Here is a 26,618-nt window from a genome sequence, read left to right on the forward strand (position 1 = left end):
ACGTCGTGGGCCTCCCGGCGGAGGTCCTTGCCCTCCCGGCGGAGGTCCTTGCCCTCCCGGCGGAGGTCCTTGCCCTCCCGGCGGAGGTCCTTGCCCTCCCGGCGGAGGTCTCTGCCCTCCCATCTAAAGCCCCCATTTAATCTTTATTTGCATTGAACCAGCCTCAGCTTAAACTTCCGACATTTATTGAAGAATCAGTCCACCCAAAGCTGATTTTTGTGTTTTTTGTTTCTGGAGTGTGTACACGATCCTTCGGCTGTTACAAGTGTTGCCCAATCTTCCTGCTGGCTTTTGATTTGATATTTTGGAGATGCATCAGGAGGAACACCAAATGTGGATAGGAGCACCCAACACTTCAAGGAGGGCAGTGGGGAATAACTGGGGACGAATTCAGGGGATCTCGCCACAAGGAATATAATAAAGCAGTGGCTGAGCAAGCCGAACAGACTCCTACTACTGAAATATCAGTTTGGGGAGGACCAGTCCTTTAACCCTTACATAGAGAGCCATATAATGAATGATTCTGTAAGCAAATGTACATAAGTATTGGGTAACATGTTTATCTAAATATTGTATGATGAGTAAGATGAGCACGATTTTATTGTGTTCATAGAAGGTTTGTAGAAAACGTACTTAGGAATGTTCAACCTAAAAACTCACTGGAAACTAGACCATCAGGGACACGTACTGCTATTTATGATAGTGGAACTCTTTACCCCATCCTGTCCGTCTATCTCCTACTCTGACTGCCTTTAGCCGATCCCTAAAGACTCATCTCTTCAGGGAAGCCTATCCCACCTCAACCTAACCACTCAACCATCACGTTCTCATACAATTCATCCCCACACAGCCACCTCCTCATGTATCACTGGCCCCTCCCTTTTAGATTGGAAGCCCTCAGGGGCAGGGCCCTCCTTACCATCTTGTCTTGAATTGTAATTGCAATGTCTTCCCTATATTGTAAAGCGCTGCGCTAACTGTTGGCGTTATATAAATCCTGTATAATAATAATAATGGTCTCTATCATGAGTGGCTTTTCTCTGCAGCCCCGCCTTCTATGGCAAATCCTTACTTATGGTGTCGTTCCTTTTACAGCAATGCACACGGGAAAACAAGGAGAAACAGGCCCTGTCAGACCTCACGATCAAGCCTGTCCAGCGAATCCCCCGCTATGAGCTCATTGTGAAGGTAGGTGGACGACAGCTGCTTAGAGTGACGGGACTGCTCTGTAAACAAAATGGCCGCACTCATGTCAAATGGCAGCTTCACTTTGGCTGTTCATGTCTCCTCATGATGGTTGTCATAAGCAACTGTTGTGTGGCAATGGGAAAGGACTGCAGTTGTGTTTTTGGAGTAACTTTTAGAATGATGATGATAAATATATTGTTTCTATTGACACTGCTTTTTCTTTTATGCGTGTTGTCAGGGATAATAGGATTGACTTTATTGTAACGTTAAAATACATCTAAAACCTAACCGAATGTTCTATGGTTTGCTAAAGCACTGTGTGCTCTAAACAGATAACCTTTTTGATGCAGTTTTCACCTTTTATCATCCTTCATTATGACTTAGTGCTGCTGATCTCCTGCAAACTCTTTGCAATTAATTCCTGTCTACATGCACTCCCATCAATGGCTGCATGGCGTTTCCCAGGGGTGGTTTCCTTATGGTCAGGGCCATCCCTGTAATGAAGCAGCCTGAGGTGGTTGCCTCAGGTGGCATCTCATTAGGTCATGTGGGAGGAGGCCTAGCAACCTGGGACGCTCTGGCCGGAAAGGAGGCCGCAGGTGTCGCAGAGTGTCTCAGATTGCTAAGACCTCCTAGCAACCTGGGATGCCCTGAACGGCGTCCCACCCAGCTCCTGGCCACTAGTGACACCAGTGAGCTGGGTGGAACGCCATGCATCACAAGCGCTGCATGACGGAATAAACGTCAGCCAAAGTACCGCAGCGCTGTACTGAAAAATGGCCTGGCCAGGAAGGGGGTGTAACACCCCGGTCAGCAAGGGGTTAATGTTGAAAATTTTTAAATGTATTTTGAGGTTAAAAATAGGTAGCAGAATACATATTAATGGAGGCTCCACTAGGGAAGTCAGAAATGGGAAAAAGATTTGGGGGTCATAGTAGACCACAGACTGAATAACCGCACGCAATGCCAGGCTGCGGCAAACAAAGCGAGCAGAGTACTGTCTTGTATTGCAAAGGGAATGTTCTGTAGAGACAAAGCAATAATTTTGCCCCTTTTATAGATTGCTGGTTCGGCCTCCTCTGGAGTATGCGGCCCAGTTTTGGTCACCAATCCACAGAAAAGATGTCCTTGAGCTGGAGAGAGTGCAGAGATGGGCAACTAAACTAACTAAGGGGCTGGAGGACCAAAGCTATGAGTCAAGGCTACTAAATGTAAACTTGTTCACGCTGGTAGTGAGGAGATTAGGAGGGGACGTGATTCTGATGTACAAAATGTTTTGTGATAATGGCAACATCAGGAGTAAACCTTTTACTGTAAACTCCAAAACAAAGACTAGAGACCACCACCTAAAACTGGTGAAGAAAAGATTTAATCACAAAGGGTGTAGGAGCTTCTTTTCAGAGCGGTTACATAGTTGCAGAGTTAGTCAGGTTGGAAAAAAAAGTCCATGGAGTTCAACCTATAGAGATGAGATTACATTTTGGAACTCTCTGCCACAAGAAGTGGTATCGGCAGAGAGTATTGAATCATTCAAAAAGCATTTATATACCTTCCTCAGAGACCGCAACATACAGGGGTACAGGTACTCTTAAAAACTAGATCACACAGGGACTCGTGTACACGCAGACACACAAAGGTTGAACTTGATGGTCTTTATTCAACCTTAAATACTATGTCACTAAATTAATTTTATATTATTTTTAGGACAGAGCTTTCTTTTGGTGTTTGTTTTTTTCTCTTGTATATAAAGTAAAAATACCAAAAATGTTGAAAAAAGCAAATGGTTAAGGTGTCCTGCTCTGGAAGTGCTTTCATTGTGTGTATCGGATAAGATTACAGGTTTTGTGTGCTAAGAAAACCTTTCTTTCATTTGTGGCTGGTTAGCAGGTTTGTGTGTTGCTGTGTCAGCCCGGGTACTTCTGGGTAATGTGCTGCTTCTACCTCCTCCGTCAGGTCACAGTGACCCTGGATGCGGAATGAAAGCCGGAGTGAGGGAGGCCTGCAAGACGAAACACAGTCCTGTCAAAGTATAAAGAGCTCAGTTCAATCGGTTCTTGTAGCTGCTACCTACTTGGAGAATGTTTTTTCTCTATGGAAACTGTCCTTCTGTGTCCTCTGAACGTTCTCTGAGACCACTTTTTCTGTGCCTGCACTTATTTCTATAGGAATCTGCGTCCTTACAACTCCCACACCCAGCAGCAGTGTGTGTTAAAGGACATTGCCCTTGCAATGGAGATGGGACAGGCTGTTGTAGCTTAAAGGAGAACTATGAGGCGAGTGAAAATCACTTAGTTTCATTGTCACAGGTCGGCTCAATAGATCGGGAAGTGAGGGAACACATAGCGTCGCTCGCTCACTTCTCGATCATGTCCCTGCAGAGAGCAGTGACTGTTAGTCACGACTCCCTCCAGGGATTCCCCCCCGTCCGATCCTCCAGCACTGACTGGTGGAACGGACAGGGAGGGGGCGGGTACAGCTGGCTCTGCCTCTAGGTAGGCAGAGCCAGCTTTCAATCACGCAGCTGGGCGGATCTCGACAGTAATGCCGGGATCTGTCCCGGGTGCGGCGTCTCAGTATATACTGAGCTTTGGGTGACGGGAGGACGCTAGTTTGTGTCCTCCCGTGACCCTGGGGAGAACTATGGGGAAAAGCCCTGACCGCATTGTTCTCCTTTAAGGTTACCATCAGTCCCTGTTTCCCTGGGACAGTCCCCATTTTGAGAGGTCTGTCCCCAGGAAACAAACGTCCCTGGCGGGCACTGCAGTCATATACAGCCGGTTTTGTACATGTTGTGACGGTTGCCAGTATCCGGAAAAAAGAGCCACACTCTCCGCGCTCAGCAGACCAGGGCATCGGCCATCTTCAAAGCAGGACGCATCAAGAGCGGCTGCCATCCACAAGGCTATTGGGAGATGTCCACACAGAGCATGGAAAGATAAAAACAAGACAGCGCCTTCTCCTCCTGTAATAACGATTATTTATGTTCAAAACTTAAAAGGTAACCAAACTGTACACAGTAGATATGAGCGATTGTGTATACATACACGCACCAAGGACAGAACTGACGCATTTCTAGGGAAGTTTCCCTCTTCCTCAGAGATAAGGTACCAGTATATATAATAGCCCATGTGACGAGTACAGAGGACTCGTCACATGGGCTATTCATTATAAATAGCTATTTATTATTATATACTGGTGCCTGGGTTGCCTGCTACCTTACCTCTGATGAAGGTGTACTTCCCCCGAAATGTGTCAGCTCTGCAGCTCTGTGCTTGGTGTGTGTATATGTACATTGCACATGTAAGTAGTTTGATTACCTTTTCAAGTTTTGAATTTTATTAAACGTTATTAAATGATAAGAAGGCGCGGTCTTCGGTTTTTATCTTTGTCTGCGTCACTTACCGTACTACCGATCCCTAAACCCTGCGTTACTTCCTACTGTCCCTTACTCATGACCCATGTTCTCCATGTGTTACCTAGTGTTGTACCCTGTACCCCATGCGTTACCTACTGGTGACCATTGTACTCCCATGTGTTACCTACTGATGACCCCTGTACGCCATGTGTTACCTACTGATGTCCCCTGTACTCCATGCGTTACCTACTGATGACCCCTGTACTCCATGCGTTACCTACTGATGACCCCTGTACTCCAAGCGTTACCTACTCATGACACCTGTACTCCATGCATTACCTACTGATGACCCCTGTACTCCATGCATTACCTACTCATGACCCCTGTACTCCATGCGTTACCTATGATGACCCCTGTACTCCATGCATTGCCTACTCATGACCCCTGTACTCCATGCGTTACCTACTCATGTCCCCTGTACTCCATGCATTACCTATTAATGTCCCCTGTACTCCATGCAATACCTACTCATGTCCCCTGTACTCCATGCGTTACCTACTCATGTCCCCTGTACTCCATGCAATACCTACTCATGTCCCCTGTACTCCATGCGTTACCTACTCATGACCCCTGTACTCCATGCGTTACCTACTCATGACCCCTGTACTCCATGCGTTACCTACTCATGACCCCTGTACTCCATGCGTTACCTACTCATGACCCCTGCACTTTGTATGTGTGTTCTGTTATACACACTCTTGACCCCTGAAGTCTGAAGGGTTTACCTAACCATGCATCTTCAGCTGCTCCCACTGTTAGCGCAGTTTGACCGCACGCATAATTCCTTGCGGTGTGCTGTACGCACCGCATTATTTAACTATATATAGTGCCCAGGGGCACTTTGTCTTTATGTCTTCTTCCTCTTCCAGAAGCCTGTGACCAATTGTTTCAGGGCATGCTAAAAATGGGGGGTGATTTTGTGGGTGTGGCTACAAATGGGGGTGCAGGTTTATGGGTGTGGTTACAAGTGGGCGTGGTCAGTAGGGTGTCCCTGGATTTCAGTTTGAAAAGCTGGTAACCTTATTGTAGCCGTATAACTATAACTAGTGATTTTCATAGTTGGCTCAACTGCAAATATTATATGTAGTGTATACATGTTCAGTACATACTACTAGCCTGTGGCAGCAGGGCCCCTCTCTGTGTCATCATGGCGTGTGGCACTTCTCTATGGCAGTGTTACCTCCCTCGTGACATTGTAGCCCTTTCCTGTGGGAACACGGCTCACCTGTAACATTGCACATGGCCTTCTCTACTGGAACAATGTTCCATTTATTTGTGGAAGTGCCGTACTTCTCGTGTGTCTGTGACACTTAACTGTATCACCAGGACACGCATTATATATTCACCAGGACACGCATTATATATTCACCAGGACACGCATTATATATTCACCAGGACACGCATTATATATTCACCAGGACACGCATTATATATTCACCAGGACACATACCTTTCACAGTATAGTGTATATTCTATAATGGATTTATTCAGGTATATTATATCATTATTCTGACATACTATGTAATACAATTATTCCAATATGTTCTACAATATATTTATGAAGGTAAAGTATCATCTCATCATGGGACGATCGTATAACGCGGCGATTGATGATCTTGTGGTCGTTGGCTGTATATTTGAGGCTGATTTATTGTTCCTGAACGCTTCCTCTTTGAGTCTCGGCTTCCTCTGAGGCCTGTTGAAGAACGATGATGATGTTCCTTAAATAGTCTGCGGTTTATTTTCCCAAAGGGGCTCTTTATGAGCAATAAACGGAGCGAGATAAAAATGGATTGGGAGTTTCCTGGTGTCTGTATATCGTCTTTACATGAATGGTTATGTTCCAATTACAGATGGGACTGAACTGTAAAGTGAGTTGCACTTCAGTCGCTCGGGTGTTAAAACTGAACTCCAGGCAGATATAAAAGACACAAACTTAAGCAGCGCTGTGTTCATAATGCAGCTTTAAAGCTGAACTCCGGCCTTGCACAGTTGTACCGGCTCCTCTCCTGGACTGAAATGGCTGCACACTGTGAGCTCCTCACCATGTGCATTAGAAGCTGCAGCAAGATAGAGCTCACCTCATTTGCTGGCTGGAGGACGTCAAGCATCATCTTGTACTTTCCTCCCCAGCATGACTGGCCCGCCTCTTTGGACTTCAGTTACTTCAATCATGGAGGCTCAGTATCCTATGTGGGAATCATCTAGGGCAGTCTACATGCAAATACAGCCTGCCTTGGAATGTCCACTGCTCCAGATTGACTCCCACCCAGCGAGGCATTTTGAGATTTGGGGGTCTATTCACGAAGCTGCCGAAGGATCTGGCCGTAGCTTCGGCCGATCCTTTGGCTAGCTTCAGATTTGCTAAACAGTGCGCTGATATCATGTGACATAAATGGACATTTAATTCTATGGGTCCTCTGCTTTCAGACAATATATGTTGTGGTGTTTTAATTATTTTCATGTACAAAATGTAAATGTTATCATGTCTACACAAAATAATAAAAAAAAATAGCCTCAGCAGCAAAAGGGTTAAACTGCTGAAGGCCATTAAGTAGGGCTGCAACAACTAATCAACATAATCGATTATAATCGATTATTGAAAAAGTTGTCAACTTTTTCAATAATCGATTAATCGGCTTCCGATCAGTTGGCCCTGTTCACGGCTCCACACACGCTGCGCGCCGCACCTCCTCCCCAACTCACGCTCACCGCTGCCAGACCCGCCCGCATCCACGCTCTACACGCCGCACCTCCTTCCCGCCTCACACTCACCGCCCGCCCACATCCACGATCGGCACAGGGACGCGGGGAGATGTAGTAAGGAGGAGCAGGTGTGGGGGGATGACAGCCGCCGATAGACAGGCCCGATCTCAGAAGCAAGTTGCTGGAAGACTGCTCAGGTAAGCCTGCACTTTCCCACACATGGTACTCTATAATGTATTGCTGGGATTTGTATTCCTCTATAGCTGATGGTACATTGTGCTGTATATTATACAGCGCAATGTACCATCAGCTATAGAGGAATACAAATCCCAGCAATACATTATACACTGTATGTATAATGTATTGCTGGGATTTGTTGTATCCCTGGTATATAGCTGGTGATATTCTGCACTGCACTGTATAGAGGACTACAAATCAAGGAATAATACATTATACAGCGCAATGCGGAATACCACCAGCTATAGAGGGGTAAAACAAATCCCAGCAATAATACAATATACAGTGGTGCAATGCAGAATACCACCAGCTATAGAGGACTACAAAACCCAGCAACAGTACATTATACAGCGCAATGCAGAGTATCACCAGCTATAATGTACTATTGCTGAGATTTGTTGTAGTCCTCTATAGCTGGTGAAATTCTGCATTGCGCTGTATAATGTACTATTGCTGGGATTTGTAGTCCTCTATAGTCGGTGCCATTCTGCATTCATTGCTGTATAATTTTACACTTTCCTTTTCACTATATTGCACACCACACAATTTTTTTTCTTTTTTACTTCCACCGCTCCAAACTTGCTCCTGTGATGGAGTGCAATCTCAATACAAGCTAGTAGTCCATCACTGGAGCCATTTTTTACATTTTATTTTATTATTTATCCGATTAACCGATTAATCGAACTTAATAATCGGCTAACTAATCGATTTTGAAAATAATCGTTAGCTGCAGCTCTACCATTAAGTGACGGCTATTTTCAACACGGAGAGGAAGTGGCGCCGCCTTCTGCTGCTTGCTTATTTGCTGCTTGCTTATTTGCATAGCTAAAGAGTATCAGCTAGTATAGAATATTATTATTTATTATCAGCAGCTGCTGCATTTTGAAGGTTCTATCTCCACAGTTGTCATAGTCATCCTTGCTTCACTATTGTGTTGCTGACCTGGAACAAGTTTGCAAGTCCCGACTTTTGACTTGACACTAACTGCATACTTTTGAGGTACTTTTGAGGACAACAATGTTGTCGAGATCCAAGTGATTTTTCACTTGTTTCACACTGCTTTTTTTTTTTTTGTCTTTTCTTCCTTGCTGCACAAACTGTTGGCGATATATAAATCCTGTATAATAATAATAATAATAATAATAATGTGCCCTCCTGCAGCAAAAACAGATCTGTCAACCCGGCTCCATTCTCTGTATCTAACAGATGCCGGGAGTGTACACTGCACTGCACATGCGCAGTTTAGTCATCTGCACTAGATGTAACCATACTGTTTCTGTACCCTTATATCAGAATATTTATATTACACATCTCTCTCTCCTCCCTTAATGTTATAAATGTAAAGTAATGCACTTCGGGGTTAAAAACAGGCAAGCGGATTACACAATAATAGGAACCCCACTAGGGAAGTCAGAAATGGAAATAGATTTGGGGGTCATTGTAGACCACAGATTGAATAATAGCTTGCAGTGCCAGGATGCGGTAAACAAAGCGAGCAGAGTACTGTCTTGTATTAACCTCTTGCCGTCCGCCCGTAGTAGAAAAACGGACGGATGGCACTGCTGCATTGGCGGGTTGCCGTCGCCAGACGCCATTTTTTTTCTGCTCGCGCACGCCCCCTAGCGGACACGCACGGGCAGAAAAGACCCGTCCAATGCGAGCACCCGGTACCGGGTGTTTCAATGTACTGTAGAGACAGAGCGATCATTTTGCCCCTTTTATAGATTGCTGGTTCGGCTTCATCTGGAGTATGCGGTCCAGTTTTGGTCACCAATCCACAGAAAAGACGTCCTTGAGCTGGAGAGAGTCCAGAGAAGGGCAACTAAACTAATTAAGGAGATGGAGGACCAAAGCTATGAGACAAGGTTACAAAATTAAAACATGTTCACGCTGGAAGTGCGGAGATTAAGGGGGGACATGATTTTCATGTACAAGATGTTCAATGGTGATAGCAACATCCGCAATAAACTTTTTAAAGTGACATTATAGTCAAGTTTCCCCCACCCCATGTTAATGTCAGCACTTACCTTAAATGATGTCTCTTATTCCGATCGTCTTTCCTGATGTTTTCATCTGTCCCTCCGATCCAGCGGTGTCTGCATGCGGGTGCACGCGTCCATACACTTACCTTGCGTCTCTGCTCGTCTCCCGGCCGAGAATCCGAACTGGGCATGCGCCCGCCCCAAGATGCTTTGTAGCCGCCCGAACAGTTTTGTTTTCTCAGGCGGGAGCGCGGAAAGAAAAAAAGTAAGTTTAAACCGCTGTTTTAGCGGGTTTTTTAAAAACTGTTTGCCTATATCTACTGCCTGATAGCAGTAGATATAGGCAAAAAAACGGGAGGGTTTAGAACCCCTTTAAGGTAAGCTCCATAACAAAGACTAGAGGCCACCACCTAAAATTGGTGGAGAAAAGATTTCAGCACAAGGGGCGCAGGGGGTTCTTCTCAGTTAGAGCGGTTAGGGTCTGGAACTCGCTGCCGCAAGCAGTGGTATCAGCTGAGAGTGTTGAATTGTTCAAAAGGCATTTGGACGATTTCCTCAGAGGCCGTAACATACAGGGGTACAGGTGCCCTTAAAGTGACAATTAAGTAAAAAAAAATTCACTCCCCCCAATGTTAATGTCAGCACTTACCTTAAATGATGTCTCTTAATCCGATCTTCCTCTTCTTTCCTGTCTTTTTCAGCCTTCTCTCCAGCGCTGCGGCGGGTCGCCGATCCAGCGCTGACTCCTCTGTGCTTGCTGGCACTTCCTGTTCCCTGGTGTCTGCATGCGGGTGCACGCGTCCATAGACTTACCTTGCGTCTCTCCTCGTCTCCTGCGCCGAAATTCCGTACTGCGCACGCGCCCCAAGATGCTTTGCGGGCGCCCGAGCAGTTTCGGATTTTCGGGCGGGAGCGCGGCGAAGACGGGGTAAGTTTAAACCGATGTTAAATCGTGTTTAAAAAAAACACTTTTTGCATATATCTATTGCTTGCTAGCGACGGTATGTGTTCGCTCATTTCCCGATCTATTGAACCGACGTGTGACAATTTCAGTTTTTTGTATGCAAAAAAAAACACGGAAGGTTTAGAAACCCTTTAAGAACAAGATCATACATGGACTCATACACACGCATACTTGATGCACCTGTGTCTTTATTCAACCTCGAATACTATGTAACTATGTATTTCGCGCTTTCTTATTTTGATCTGTCAGCCCCCTCGCTGTGCAGAAATAAGCCGTTTTGTAGAGTTCTTAGTGTTTGTAGACGTTGCATTTGATTTATATCTATTCTTCAGAAGAAATGAATGCAGGAAGGCCTTTCATATAAACAGATACATACAAATACAGAGGGCAGCACAAGCACTCACCATGTACAATCTTTCACAATGACATTACAAAGGAGTGGAGAGGAAGTGGGTTCATTAGACATTTTAATGCATTCCATCTTTATCAGAGAAAGGAGAAGAAGAAAAAAACTCGTAAGAGCAGTCCGTGTTTTATGAACATCTCCTCCCCTAGCGCTTCATTTGTATTTCAATCTTCAGGAAAAGATAAGCTTGTGTCACAATCCTCTCTTTATATCATACAAAGTCCGGTAGTTGTCTCTGTACAGTGCAGAACTATCGGGTTATCCAAACCGTTCTCATGATCGGACAGATGTCTATAGCTAGACATACACCGTATAATGTTCAACTATTTTCCTTTTCGGAATGTTCCTTCTATTTTATTATGTTAGTGGGATATAATTGACATTGTTTTCGGCCGTAGTAACAAAAATGGAAAAAATTTCCCATTTCCTATGTGAATGAAAACAATTCTAACTGGGAGTGAGGTTTTCATTCAGGTAAAATTGCGCATATGGAAATGAGCATGGTTTCGTCGCAAAAGAAACCTTTTAAAGAAAAACTCCCGGGCATTTTTTAAAAATCAAACCTTGCAGAGGGGCTCCCCCTGCACTGCAAGGGTTAACTGCTCGTTTTGGTCTAGGCTGAAAAAAATGAAGCTATGCTTACCTGATCTTCGGAGCCAGCTGGCTGATGGAACGTTCCTTCCAGCCTGTGTCCTCCTACGCTGCAGCAATACAATGCTCCTCAGCGTCCCCCACGTTCTATACACAGTAAGGCCTCATTCACACTAGAAAAGGCCGGCATGTACAGCTCCGTGCTGCGTGCAGGGCCATATCGGGCAGCTCCTGGGAAGGACAGGTGCTGGGTGTGATTAGTACGCAGCCCCCGTCCTTCTCTATGGGAATACGCGGCGCCCTACACCCCTGCACGTCCGTGCGTCCGTACTCGAACGCTGACAGGATGGATCCTGTCTGCGTCCAAGCCGGGCACCCGCACGGACGTGCAGGGCGGGTGAGTGTAGGACGGCGTACAGCCGCGTATTCCCATAGAGAAGGACGGGGGCTGCGTACTAATCACACGCCGCACCTTTCCTTCCCGGGAGCTGCCCGATACGGCCCTGCACGGAGCACGGAGCTGTATGTGCCGCCTGTTTCTTGTGTGAATTAGGCCTGAGGGGAATTTATCAAATGCGGAGCAAACTAAATCTGGAGCAGCTGTGCACCGCAACCAATCAGCTTCTCTCATTCATTTTAAGAACCGAACAAACTGAAGAAAGAAGCTGGTTGCCCTGGGTAACTGCTCCAGATTTTGTTGCTCCAGTTTTGATAATTCCCCAGCAGGGACCTTAGACTGCTGCAGCGGAGAGGGAGGGACTCGGAGGCTCCAAGGATCAGTCTTAAGAGCATGACGGCTCAAAGGATTGGGTGAGTATAACTTTTAGGGTTTTTTTTAATTTTCAGCCCTATACCAAAACAAGCAGTTAATACTTGCAGTACATGGGTATCCCCCCTGCAAGGGTTAATAAAATAAATTACCTGGAGCTCTTCCTTTTTTTAAAAATCAGTTTTTATTGAAGTTTTGAGTTCAGGGGTTATCAAACGCATCAGAATGTAGCTGGGTCTTACATAAATGGCAGGTGGAGCCCATAGTGGTGAACATAGTTGGAATTTGGGGGACCTAATCTAACAGCCAGTTGGCGTTCCCCTTGTGGCTAGCAGCGTAGCTATAGCAGCCCGGGTGGCTGCTATGGGGCCTGGGTGTGAAAGGGGCCCCCATTAGGTTGTTGAGGCAAATTAAACATAGAACCTGTGAAGATAAGACAGTCCTGTATCATTAGGGGTTGGAGTGGTTGCAATTGATGACCACTGTAATTCCCCTCAAAGTCTACAGTGTGGACGCCTTCAGATGCACAAGAGGAAACTTTGGTATCTTCGCATTGTAACTCACAGTCCAGACGAGAAGTGGCCGTGGGAAGGAGCCCACATTTTATTTTTGCTATGGGGCCCCCTGATCTGTAGTTACAGCCCTGCTAGTGGCACTGGTGCCTTGCTTTGTATATAAGGTTGTTGCAGACTAAAGTGTGTTTTCTGTGCTGACTCTCTGCTCTGTTTTCAGGATCTACTAAAACACACCCCCGAGGACCACCCAGACTACGTCTGCCTGCTGGACGCCCAGCGGATCATCAAACGACTGGCAGAAAGGATAAACCGGGGGATGAGGAGTGCCGAGGAGGCAGAGAGGGATACGCGAATACTGCAGGAGATTGAATCCCATATTGAGGGCATGGAGGACGTATGTAGTCTGGAATACTATAAACCTCTTTACTAGGCAATAGCAGGCCTGTGGCTTCAGACCATAAATGTAGACCTATCACTTGCATGTTATAAAGCTGGTCTGCTGCACTGATAGTGGACTCTATAGTGTATGCACTGCCCTCTATAGGCACCGCCGTCCATAGAACTCTCAGTTTGTGCTCTACCCTCTATAGGCACCTTCCATCCATAGAGCTCTCAGTATGTGCTCTACCATCTATATGCACTGCCGTCCATAGAGCTCTCAGTATGTGCTCTACCCTCTATAGGCACTGGCATCCATAGAGCTCTCAGTATGTGCTCTACCATCTATATGCACTGCCGTCCATAGAGCTCTCAGTATGTGCTCTACCCTCTATAGGCACTGGCATCCATAGAGCTCTCAGTATGTGCTCGTATGCGCTCTACCCTCCTATAGGCACTGCTGTCCATAGAGCTCTTCTACCCTGTATAGGCACTGTCGTCCATAGAGCTCTCAGTATGTGCTCTACCCTCTATAGGCAACTGCATCCATAGAGCTCTCAGTATGTGCTCTACCCTCTTTAGGCACTGCCATCCATAGAGCTCTCAGTATGCGCTCTACCCTACTATAGGCACTGCCATCCATAGAGCTCTCAGTATGCGCTCTACCCTCCTATAGGCACTGCTGTCCATAGAGCTCTCAGTATGCGCTCTACCCTCCTATAGGCACTGCTGTCCATAGAGCTCTCAGTATGCGCTCTACCCTCCTATAGGCACTGCTGTCCATAGAGCTCTCAGTATGCGCTCTACCCTCCTATAGGCACTGCTGTCCATAGAGCTCTCAGTATGCGCTCTACCCTCCTATAGGCACTGCTGTCCATAGAGCTCTCAGTATGCGCTCTACCCTCCTATAGGCACTGCTGTCCATAGAGCTCTCAGTATGCGCTCTACCCTCCTATAGGCACTGCTGTCCATAGAGCTCTCAGTATGCGCTCTACCCTCCTATAGGCACTGCTGTCCATAGAGCTCTCAGTATGCGCTCTACCCTCCTATAGGCACTGCTGTCCATAGAGCTCTCAGTATGCGCTCTACCCTCCTATAGGCACTGCTGTCCATAGAGCTCTCAGTATGCGCTCTACCCTCCTATAGGCACTGCTGTCCATAGAGCTCTCAGTATGCGCTCTACCCTCCTATAGGCACTGCTGTCCATAGAGCTCTCAGTATGCGCTCTACCCTCCTATAGGCACTGCTGTCCATAGAGCTCTCAGTATGCGCTCTACCCTCCTATAGGCACTGCTGTCCATAGAGCTCTCAGTATGCGCTCTACCCTCCTATAGGCACTGCTGTCCATAGAGCTCTCAGTATGCGCTCTACCCTCCTATAGGCACTGCTGTCCATAGAGCTCTCAGTATGCGCTCTACCCTCCTATAGGCACTGCTGTCCATAGAGCTCTCAGTATGCGCTCTACCCTCCTATAGGCACTGCTGTCCATAGAGCTCTCAGTATGCGCTCTACCCTCCTATAGGCACTGCTGTCCATAGAGCTCTCAGTATGCGCTCTACCCTCCTATAGGCACTGCTGTCCATAGAGCTCTCAGTATGCGCTCTACCCTCCTATAGGCACTGCTGTCCATAGAGCTCTCAGTATGCGCTCTACCCTCCTATAGGCACTGCTGTCCATAGAGCTCTCAGTATGCGCTCTACCCTCCTATAGGCACTGCTGTCCATAGAGCTCTCAGTATGCGCTCTACCCTCCTATAGGCACTGCTGTCCATAGAGCTCTCAGTATGCGCTCTACCCTCCTATAGGCACTGCTGTCCATAGAGCTCTCAGTATGCGCTCTACCCTCCTATAGGCACTGCTGTCCATAGAGCTCTCAGTATGCGCTCTACCCTCCTATAGGCACTGCTGTCCATAGAGCTCTCAGTATGCGCTCTACCCTCCTATAGGCACTGCTGTCCATAGAGCTCTCAGTATGCGCTCTACCCTCCTATAGGCACTGCTGTCCATAGAGCTCTCAGTATGCGCTCTACCCTCCTATAGGCACTGCTGTCCATAGAGCTCTCAGTATGCGCTCTACCCTCCTATAGGCACTGCTGTCCATAGAGCTCTCAGTATGCGCTCTACCCTCCTATAGGCACTGCTGTCCATAGAGCTCTCAGTATGCGCTCTACCCTCCTATAGGCACTGCTGTCCATAGAGCTCTCAGTATGCGCTCTACCCTCCTATAGGCACTGCTGTCCATAGAGCTCTCAGTATGCGCTCTACCCTCCTATAGGCACTGCTGTCCATAGAGCTCTCAGTATGCGCTCTACCCTCCTATAGGCACTGCTGTCCATAGAGCTCTCAGTATGCGCTCTACCCTCCTATAGGCACTGCTGTCCATAGAGCTCTCAGTATGCGCTCTACCCTCCTATAGGCACTGCTGTCCATAGAGCTCTCAGTATGCGCTCTACCCTCCTATAGGCACTGCTGTCCATAGAGCTCTCAGTATGCGCTCTACCCTCCTATAGGCACTGCTGTCCATAGAGCTCTCAGTATGCGCTCTACCCTCCTATAGGCACTGCTGTCCATAGAGCTCTCAGTATGCGCTCTACCCTCCTATAGGCACTGCTGTCCATAGAGCTCTCAGTATGCGCTCTACCCTCCTATAGGCACTGCTGTCCATAGAGCTCTCAGTATGCGCTCTACCCTCCTATAGGCACTGCTGTCCATAGAGCTCTCAGTATGCGCTCTACCCTCCTATAGGCACTGCTGTCCATAGAGCTCTCAGTATGCGCTCTACCCTCCTATAGGCACTGCTGTCCATAGAGCTCTCAGTATGCGCTCTACCCTCCTATAGGCACTGCTGTCCATAGAGCTCTCAGTATGCGCTCTACCCTCCTATAGGCACTGCTGTCCATAGAGCTCTCAGTATGCGCTCTACCCTCCTATAGGCACTGCTGTCCATAGAGCTCTCAGTATGCGCTCTACCCTCCTATAGGCACTGCTGTCCATAGAGCTCTCAGTATGCGCTCTACCCTCCTATAGGCACTGCTGTCCATAGAGCTCTCAGTATGCGCTCTACCCTCCTATAGGCACTGCTGTCCATAGAGCTCTCAGTATGCGCTCTACCCTCCTATAGGCACTGCTGTCCATAGAGCTCTCAGTATGCGCTCTACCCTCCTATAGGCACTGCTGTCCATAGAGCTCTCAGTATGCGCTCTACCCTCCTATAGGCACTGCTGTCCATAGAGCTCTCAGTATGCGCTCTACCCTCCTATAGGCACTGCTGTCCATAGAGCTCTCAGTATGCGCTCTACCCTCCTATAGGCACTGCTGTCCATAGAGCTCTCAGTATGCGCTCTACCCTCCTATAGGCACTGCTGTCCATAGAGCTCTCAGTATGCGCTCTACCCTCCTATAGGCACTGCTGTCCATAGAGCTCTCAGTATGCGCTCTACCCTCCTATAGGCACTGCTGTCCATAGAGCTCTCAGTATGCGCTCTACCCTCCTATAGGCACTGCTGTCCATAGAGCTCTCAGTATGTCCTCTACCATCTATAGGCACTGCCATCCATAGACCTCTCAGTATGTCCTCTACCATCTATAGGCACTGCTGTCCATAGAGCTCTCAGTGTCTGATCTACCCTCCTATAGGCACTGCCATCCATAGAACTCTGTTTGTGCTCTACCCTCCTATAGGCACTGTGGTAGTAATGGCACTATTCACATTTCTACAAATTTGGATTGTCTGTGTGGTCATGTGTCTGGGTGGTCGTGTGTATGGATGGCACACGGATCCTGGAGATGAGCTGCTAATGTTACATGTATGTTCTTCTCTCTGCAGCTCCAGGTTCCCTTCCGGAGGTTTGTGAGACAAGAGATTGTGGTGGAAGTGGTAAGTCCCACGGCTGGTACAGCTCCATAGATTTCGCTCACGGAGCGGGGGAGGGGGAAGGCGTTTTAATAATAAATGGCCCGAATGAAACATTCAGAAACCAAATGTTCAGTTTTAGGTCGGCACAGAAACCAAAATCCCTCATGTTTGGCATGTTAGTAACAACATTTTAGGTAAACTCCAGATATAAAAGACACACATGAATGCAGCTCTGTATTTAGTAATGCATCATTAAATGTATTTGTTTTAATTGCAGTCATTGCAAGTACAGAAAGTCAACCTGGTATTGGCCTCCTGCACTCCCTGTACAGCAGAGCTCAGACTGGGAGAGGGAAAAGCAGCACAAGGAGCCAGTTAGCCCTGCTGCAGTGCTTATGTGCTCACAAGAGAAATGCTGATAGGAAGGGAGAGCAGATTAATGAGCTCATCGGTCTTCTGCCTCTCTATTTGCTGCAGGCTGGAGAAAGGGCAAGACCTGTAAGTGTTACTTAACTGCAGCAGAGAGAAATCAGGCCTCCTGCTCTGCCAGACTGGACTGCTCTGTGTGACAGAGATGTGTAAATCTCAAGACTGGATGGGCAGAAATGCTGTGGGCAGAACAAGGGAACTCTCCAAAGGCAACACACACACACACACACGAGATCCTGTTCATTGATAACATGAGGACAGAGTGTGTTTACTATAACCACAATCATGAATGTGAGGATATAGTAACCATACTCTGCCCTCCATTATCTACAGACACTCAGCAATCACTGATCACTTTTACCCGCTCTCCATCCTGACACGCTGTCACAGGAGGCTGATCGATCGGCGCATCTGTTCTTTCTTTCCTCCCCGCTGGGCGCTGCTCTGTGTCCCAGCGGGGAGGAGAAAAACTGTGATAGCCGGCCGAGCACTGCGAGAGGAGAGTGCTGTGAGCGGCCGGCGTCTCTCCTCCCACACCGCTCAGTCTCCTATCACAGTCCGGGAGAGCGGTCTGTGGGCGGAGACCGGCCGCGCTGTCACAGGAGGCTGGGCTCTCCACACCGCTCTGACGGACTGTGAGCCGATGTATCAGCAGGAAAATGGCACTTTCGGCATTATGCCAAAAGTGCAATTTTCGGCAGATATATCGGTGCATCCCTAATATAATATATTTAGCAGGGGAAGGCTAGGACCCCTGTATGATTTTGTATTTCTCCCTCCATTTCATAAATGTGTATGTTTCTTAAAGTTGAACTCCAGGTAAAGAAATAAAAACTTACCTTTGCAGTGGGACTACCCCTCACCCCTCCCCCTCTGCAAGGGTTGAGTGCTCCTATTGTCTAGGGGAGGTTTATAAAGTTCTATAACTCACCTGATTCTCGGTCCTGCTGTGGCCGGCACTCACCCTCTTCCCTTCCATTACGGCTATAGAATGTCTCTTGACAGCCTCAAGTCTAATACAAGTCAACGGATCTGCATTAGACGTGATGATATCGGCGGTCCTTAGGCCCCTTTCACACGGGCTGATCAGGAGAGGATGCGTGCACGGATCCCCTTCTGATTGGAGCAGTATGGATCGGATGTCACTGCTGGGACACCCGTATCCGTCACGCTCTTGCGATGGAGGAAAGAACTGAAACTGCCAGACCCGATGTCGGTCTATGGGGAGTCGGATGTGAATGGGCATGTCTCCATGCCAGCATACATCCGATCTGGCGCAGTCAGGTCCGGGGCCGGCCGGGGGCGGGGAGTACCGTTTACTCCTGCCTGCCTCTAGAGAAGCATTGGTCATCCGATCTGGTCCGCTTGAAAAACTGACAGGCGGACCCAATTGGACCACCCATGATACTAAGGGGCTTTAGACCATCATTGAATCATGGATATGTGCTGGTCTGGAATGGGACCTCTGGGTTTCCAGGTCTGATGCGGATTGGCAGCAGATTTGGACCACTGCGGCTAAGTGTACCATCACTTGGTGCTGTTGTCAGAGGAGGAGAACTAGGGAAGATGTTGGCTGCTGGAGGTGCCTGGAACATAGAAGACCTCTGAAAAAAGTCTGGTGTCTCTCCTGCTAAGTATCTGTGCCCATCCCTGCTCAATCTCCGTTTTTTACTTTTAAATCTCCCGCCGGTTCCGCCCCCCTGCAACACGGAGGCTCGCAAGGGACGGAACCCGGAAGATGGATGCCAGCATCGGCCGGAGGACACAGCGCGGCTCGAGGAAGAATGTAAGAGACGCGCTGTGTGGCTCAGGGTTACCGCTTATGGCACAGAAAATTAACCCCGAGCCACACTCGGGAATACCGCTAAGGAGGTTAATGACAGGTGCCCTTTAATGCACTCATTATATAATTTTGCTGACCACCCGAAAAACGTCCAAGTACTGTAGTGCTCATGTGCCAAGAAGTGAGCCGATAGGAGGAGAGAGCAGTGTGACAGAGAGATGAGCTCATCAGTCTTCTGCTTCTCCATTCACTGTCCAGTCACAGACTGGGGGAGGGACAAGACCTGTAAGTATTATTTATCTGCAGCAGAGGAAAATCAGGTCTTCTGCCCAGCCATACAAGGCTGTGCTGTTTGTTTTGGTTTCTGGATGGACTTGATGGATGGGTTTTAGACCATCAAAACTCAGAGGGGAGAGATTGCGGGGACCGGTCTAGCAGCACGAAGGGAGCTGGTGGGAACCAGGATCAGTGATCAAAAAGCGTGAACAGCGCCCCCTGGACAGAATGAGCACTTAACCCTTGCAGTGTGAGGGCAACCCCGCTGCAAAGGGAAGTTTTTTTGTTTGCCAGGAGTTCTTTAATAAAAATGTGGATGTGCTTGTGCCCACAGCTAGTATAAGTACCTACAATTGTTTTGATATCAGCTCCCTATATCGTGCACAGTTGTACCTAGTGGGAGGGCCAGCGAGGCTCTGCAAAATGTTTGTGCTCTAAAAAGGAGAGCAGAGATGTGTACTTATCGGTGTTCTGCTGCTCCTTCGGCATCCAACCAATGGGCATAAAGATGACACCACTGCAATCATTACCTCCAGCAAATAAAGTGCTATTACCCTCCTGACTGTGCTGTCTGGTAGAGGCTTATAAATCACAAACGTGGCCAGGCAGAGTCACAAATCCCTTGATAGATCATAGAGATTACATGAGAGTGATGTGGGTCTGTCATTTATCTTTGCAGAAAACCGTCAGCGGCAAGAAAGATCGCTCGCTCTTCCTGTTCACGGACCTGCTGCTTTGCACCACGCTGAAGAGGAAGTCCGGTTCTCTGCGCCGCAGCTCCATGAATCTGTAAGTGTATAAAACGTTAAATGATGGGGGCAGCCCAAGATAAGTCATTGTTGTGTGACAATGGCTGCAGAGCTCCTACTGCCACCTTCAGAGGGCTGCTATTAGTTGGGAATATTTGGGTTGCTTAATTGGGCCGGTCATTGCTCTCAGTCCAGTGCAAACGAGGAGGGGATGGCAGGTACTGCTGTTGCCTTATAAAGCGGATGTGGTGCATTCTGGGAAAGTGCTACTGTATAAATGCTAAATTTCATTTCAAAGCGACCCTGTCAGGTGTCTAAAATGTAAAACCTGCACTCTCCTGCTATAGAAGACATGGCACTCTCACTGCACTCGGGGCCCATTCCTCTCACCTTTCCTCTGTTTCATCTTGGGAAAACTCTTTGGAATTCAACATTTCTGGGATGGTTGGATACCGGTTTCCCCTGCAATGTGCTGCCACTTTGCTCTGACTGGTTCCTCCAGTTACAAAGGAAGGAATGACGGCACTGCGGGGAACATAGGCATCTGACTTGTAATAAGAACTATCTTGCTAAAACTCACTTTCGGCTTCCATTTCAACACCAGTCCATTGGAGCCCGCGGCCGGTCCTGGACACTGTAATGAGACAAGTAAGGCCTCATTCACACTGGAATCAGCCCGCACGTACAGATCCGTGCTGCGTGCAGGGCCGTATCGGGCAGCTCCCGGGAAGGACAGGTGCTGCGTGTCATTTAGTACATAGACCCTGTCCTTCTCTATGGGACTACGCGGCCGTACGCCCCCCTACGCTCATCCGCCCTGCACGTCTGTGTGCTGTCATACGCTGACAGGATGGATCCTGTCTGCGTCCGAGCCAGGAAACTCGAACCCCTATGGACCTGCACTTGAGGTGAGCGTACGGCCGTGTAGTCCCATAGAGAAGGACGGGGGCTGCGTACTAATCACACGCAGCACCTGTCCTTCCCGGGAGCTGCCCGATGCGGCCGTGCACGGAGCTGTATGTGTGGGACGTTTCCAGTGTGAATGAGGCCTAAGACGTGACCCCTGTGTAAGCTTCGACATTGAGCTTACACAGGGTTTGAACTCCCGGCTCGGAATAATAAACAGAGTGGTGGGAGAGCCCGGTGAAAGGTGACACATAAAATATATAGCCAAAAGTTTGTTGTCACCCCTCCAAATGATTGAGTTCAGGTGCTCCTTGTGAAGGGGATTGTTAATCCAACAGCATAGAAAGACATTTTAGAAAATTGTGAGAATTCCACCTTGTGGTAACAGTTTGGTGAAGGTCTTCTTCTCCTCCAGTATGACTGTCGCCTATGTACATAGCTAGCTCCATAAAGACATGGGGGAATTCATCAAGACTAGGGCAAACAGAATCTGGAGCAGTTGCCCATGGCAACCAATCAGCATCTTTCTTCAGTTTACTCAGGTAAGATTTGAAAATGAGAGAGGGAAGCTGATTGGCTGCAGTGCAAATCTGCTCCAGATTCTGTTTGCTCCAGTTTTGATAAATTCCCCTCATGGTGTGAAGAGTTTGGTGTGGAGGACTCAAATGGCCTGGCCAGAGCCATGACCTCAACCCTACTGAGCACCTTTTGGATGAATTGGAACTCCAATTATGAGCCAGTTCTTCTCATCTAACATCACAAATGCTCTTCACCCCTTTCTGCCTCCACCCCTCTCCTGGTCTGTAAGTGGAGCTTAATCCCGAAGCACCTTCATCTGTTTGCTTGGCCGCAAATAGACTTTGCAATCATATCATTACTGTGATTGGCTGTCACAGTGATCACGTGACTGGCAACACATTCTCCTGGCTCCTGATCATTGCTAGATCACCGGGACCTATCTGGTGACAGTGCGGGGCGCAATTAGGCGCAAAATAGGTACTCGTATATGTGGCAGCACGGCGTTACGGCCCCCTGCAGTTCTGCTACGTCCTACAGCCAGCAGGAAGGAGTTACTGATATGAAAATGTTGACTCTTCGTCAATAATCAACGTTTAATCCTTCATCTCCAGGCAGTGACTGGAGCGCAGCTTTTGTTCATGATTACACACTGATGGGTTTAGAGGCTTAATCACTTTAGTTGGCCAATGTTTCAGTAAGCGCAGGCAAAGAAAAGGATCACAATTGTCCCCTTCCTGCAGTAAAACTCAGTGTTGCTGCGTGACAATGCATTTTATGTAGAAATCCAAAGCTTTGCTATGGGGCTCGCTGACATTTATGTTCTTCCGTTTAGTGCATTTGTAAGGGGAAGCTATAAGGGCCCATTCATAGCTACATGAGCTACAATGTCTATGCAGAAATGTGATTGAAAGTCTATATAAAGTCCAAATGTTTTTTAGCCTCTGTCTGTTTTTTTTTTTATTGCTGGCTGTGTCCCCATTGGGTCTTCTTTTGTCCTGGTGACCTTTATCTCAGGGACAGAAGATCTCAGGGAAAGGCATTTTCCTCCCCTGAGATGATGGACATGGTTACATGTCCTAGTCACATGTGCCAGAGTTCCAGGAAGTAAAGGAAGATGGATTCATCTGCCCTTAGTAAATATGGCCACTGAAAAGAATGGGGAGGAAAAGAAAAATAAGATATGCAAAGAATAAAAAGCGGCAACTATCTAGAAGTAAGTGTTTGTAGATTGTCATTACTAAACATTTCTAAAGGTGTGTTTGTTGTCATTTCAAAGATATGGGTAAAGTTTCATTGGAAAATATTCCAATGGGCACAAGAGTCTGAGAGGGGATTTTCCCTCCCTTTGTCTCCTGGACAGGAAGGAAAAGCTACCAAACAGGGCACAGAAAAAAAAACCGACAGGGGCTCCAATTATTTTCTACTCCATCCCAAAAAGGTTTTGGCTTTAGATACATTTTAATGCTTTTGCCATGTGCACTAAGTACGTAGCCCTGGTGATGGTGTGAGTCATTGTGCCCTCTGGTGGTCTGTTTTGGTACTGCAGCTATAACAATGTCTTGCGTTTCAGATACACAGCGGCCAGTGTGATTGACATCTCCAGCAAGTACAAGCTGCTCTGGAAACTGCCCCTGGAAGACGTGGATATTGTCAAAGGTTTGCTCCCGAATGTCCCTGTTATACGCACCCTTCCACATGTACCAACATTCCCACCATAAATAATAGCTCATGCTTATTTTCAGAAGTAGCTCCTTGCACTTGTATATAAAAACCTTTTACAGGTCCTGCGGCTATGTGCAGCAAGTTCCTAAGGAACTGTGGCAGTGCATGCTGGGACCTGCAGTTCTATAATGCGTGATTCTTCCTTCATCAATGCATGCTGCTAACCAAACCATAGCTTGATATAGACACATGTACCAGGTCTCATAGTTAAAGCTGAGCTACATTAAATTGCATAAATACACATATGACAACATATAGAAGCTGTGTGACCTGCCAAAGATGTATTTACATCCATCAAGTCCATCCAGAAACCAAAACACACAGCACAGCCTTGTATGGCTGGGCAGAAGACCTGATTTTCCTCTGCTGCAGATAAATAATACTTACAGGTCTTGTCCCTCCCCCAGTCTGTGACTGGACAGTGAATGGAGAAGCAGAAGACTGATGAGCTCATCTCTCTGTCACACTGCTCTCTCCTCCTATCGGCTCACTTCTTGGCACATGAGCACTACAGTACATCTAATTGGATGTTTTTCGGGTGGTCAGCAAAATCATTTGTTTAATCTTTTAACGAGTGCGTTGAAGGGCACCTGTCATTAACCTCCTTAGCGGTATTCCCGAGTGTGGCTCGGGGTTAATTTTCTGTGCCATAAATGGTAACCCTGAGCCACACTCGGGAATACCCAGCGCGTCTCTTACCTTCTTCCTCGAGCAGCTCTGTGTCCTCCATCTTCCGGGTTCCGTCCCTTGCGAGCGTCCGCGTTGCAGGGGGGGCGGAAGCGGCGGGAGATTTAAAAGTAAATAACGAAGAAAAAAAAATAGAACCAAAAAAGGAAAGAAAAAAATCATACCGCCAGGGAGGTTAAAACTGGCACTCCACTTGATCCAACCTTGGCATGCATTAAAAATGTTTTCCTCCAAACCCCATCATGTGACTTAGCCCTCGTTCACACCTGACCGTTTTGTAGGGCGTTGTACGCTCGACGAACGCTCTACAAAACGGTCAAAAATATAAATTGCATTGTAGTCAATGCCCTCGTTCCCACCTTGCCGTATTTCTGCCCGTCCCTAACGCCCTACAAAACGGCCCACGCCTGAAAAGGTCCCGGGACTACTTTGGGCCGTTTTGTAGGGCGTTTTCCATTGGGGCCTTTTGTCTACAGTTAGATGGACCGGGACTTGTAGTGAGGATCTGCAAGACACATCCACTGTGCAGCTCTATGGATACAATGAAGGGAAGTTATCAAAACTGGAGCAGCTGTGCATGGCAACCAATCAGCTTCCCTCTTCAGTTTGTTCAGTTAAGATTTGAAAATGAAAGAGAGAAGCTGATTGGTTGCCATGCACAGCTGCTCCAGATTTTTTCTGCTCCAGTTTTGAAAATGTTTCCCAATGTTATTATGTGAGAAGTATGGCTGCCTCGAACTATTACATATTCAAGCTTGTTTTCAATACATTAACCCAGAGTGATGAGACTGTATACTTGTCATATATTTCTTTCACATGTGAACATGAAATACTTTGTTTCTGTGTATATGTTGTGTTGTATATGTACAGGGTGCAGCCGTATTTACTCATTACATATGCAGGCTCTGCTTCCTGTTTAGTAGTACTGCACAATGACTGCGGTGTGCTTCTTTCACTCATTGCAGTGCTATGGGTCAGGTCTGACTGGTTGAAAGTGCAAACTTTTTATGAGGCTAACGCAGCTTTGTTCTAGACATGTAAGCTGCAGAAAAATTCGGTTTGGTTATTTCGGGACTCGGATCCGGAATTCAATTCGGTTTGGGTTTCGGATTCGGACGAAATCCAAATTTTCGTTAGATTCGGATGAGCTTACGAATATTCGTTGCGAATACCACAGAAAACCATATACAGATATTAATACTAAAGCTGAGGCTCCCAGACCCGAATGGTATGCGGGATCCAAATGTCTGAATTGCATTGGGGAGCTCCTGAATGCCATTCGGGTCTGGGAGCCTCAGCTTTAGTAATATATGTATATGGCTCACAGACCCAAATGGCATTCAGGAGCTCCCCAATGCAATTCAGAAATTTGGATCCCGGATGCCATTCGCGTCTGGGAGTCATGTAGATCAGGGGTGGGCAAACTGTGGTCCTCCGGCTGTGGTGGAACTACAAATCCCATGAGGCATTGCAAGATTCTCATAGTCACGCAGACGCCACGGAGCGATGGCGGCCTCGATAAAAGCTGAACTCTGGGCAGATGTAAAAGACACAGATTGATGCAGCTTTGTATTCATTTAATACATCATTAAATATTAGACATGTAAGCTGCGGAAAAATTTGGTTTGGTTATTTTGGGATTCGGATCCGAAATTCAATTCGGTTCAGGTTTTGGATTCGGACCAAATCCAAATTTTCTTTAGTTTTGGACGAGTGTATGAATATTTGTTGCAAATATCACAGAAAACCATATACAGATATGAAAACTAAAGCTGAATCTCCCAGACCCGAATGGCATTTAGGATCCAAATTTCCGAATTGTATATGCCATTCGGGTCTGGGAGCTTTAGTATTATATGTATATACTGTATATGGCTCCCATGTTGCCGTAATAAAAATTCGGAGGCATTCAGAGCCATTTGGATGCATTAAACCGAAAACACATCTGATTGGCCAGAAAAGTCACATGTCCGATTCAGTTTAGTTTTTGAACGAAATTCGGACGGGATCCAAAATTCGGAAACAGAAGTTCGGTTTCTGACTCATTCGGACGCATTGGGATTCGGAAATTCGTATGAGTCCGAATTTCAGAAAATTAGTCCGAAATTTGATTCGGAACGAAACGAATCGCACATGTCTACTTTGTGCACTAGTCAGGGATGCTGAAAACATCCCCTCATGTACGGACCTCTAGGAGGAGCATTTACAAATTTGATGGTAACTGGTAAAAACAAATATGGAACAGCCGGCATGTAAAAAAAAGCCGAAATTACTTTAGAGTAGAATTGCATTTCCTGAAAATACACAGAAATTTCCCTTGACAACCCAACTTCTGCGAAAATGTTTTTGGTTGATTTGAGGAAGGGCTCCACGCTGTGTAAGGTGTGTGAATTCATTTGGTAGGTTTTCATTCACTTCCTGTGTGGTCACCGGGACAGGAAGTAAGGGGTATCTCTTTACTTTTCTTTAGTAGAGTGGGGAGGAGTTATTTTCTGTCAGTGTCCCTGTTGAGGACAGTCTTACTTCTTGTAGGGTCAGTGG

At 47.1% G+C, this 26,618-nt stretch overlaps 1 protein-coding gene across 1 annotated transcript in view; it reads left to right on the forward strand.

Annotated features, from left to right (window-relative positions):
• ARHGEF17 (Rho guanine nucleotide exchange factor 17) overlaps positions 1-26,618 on the forward strand; it is a 211,503-nt gene that overhangs the window by 158,904 nt on the left and 25,981 nt on the right. Inside the window, 5 exon segments of the mRNA XM_018553269.1 lie at positions 1,096-1,188; positions 12,991-13,167; positions 16,977-17,027; positions 20,174-20,283; positions 23,239-23,324. Coding sequence (XP_018408771.1) covers positions 1,096-1,188; positions 12,991-13,167; positions 16,977-17,027; positions 20,174-20,283; positions 23,239-23,324 — 517 coding nt within the window.

This window comes from Nanorana parkeri, unplaced genomic scaffold (genome assembly GCF_000935625.1).
Source record: "Nanorana parkeri isolate BGI_ZX_2015 unplaced genomic scaffold, ASM93562v1 scaffold114, whole genome shotgun sequence".
Taxonomy (NCBI): Eukaryota; Metazoa; Chordata; class Amphibia; order Anura; family Dicroglossidae; genus Nanorana; species Nanorana parkeri.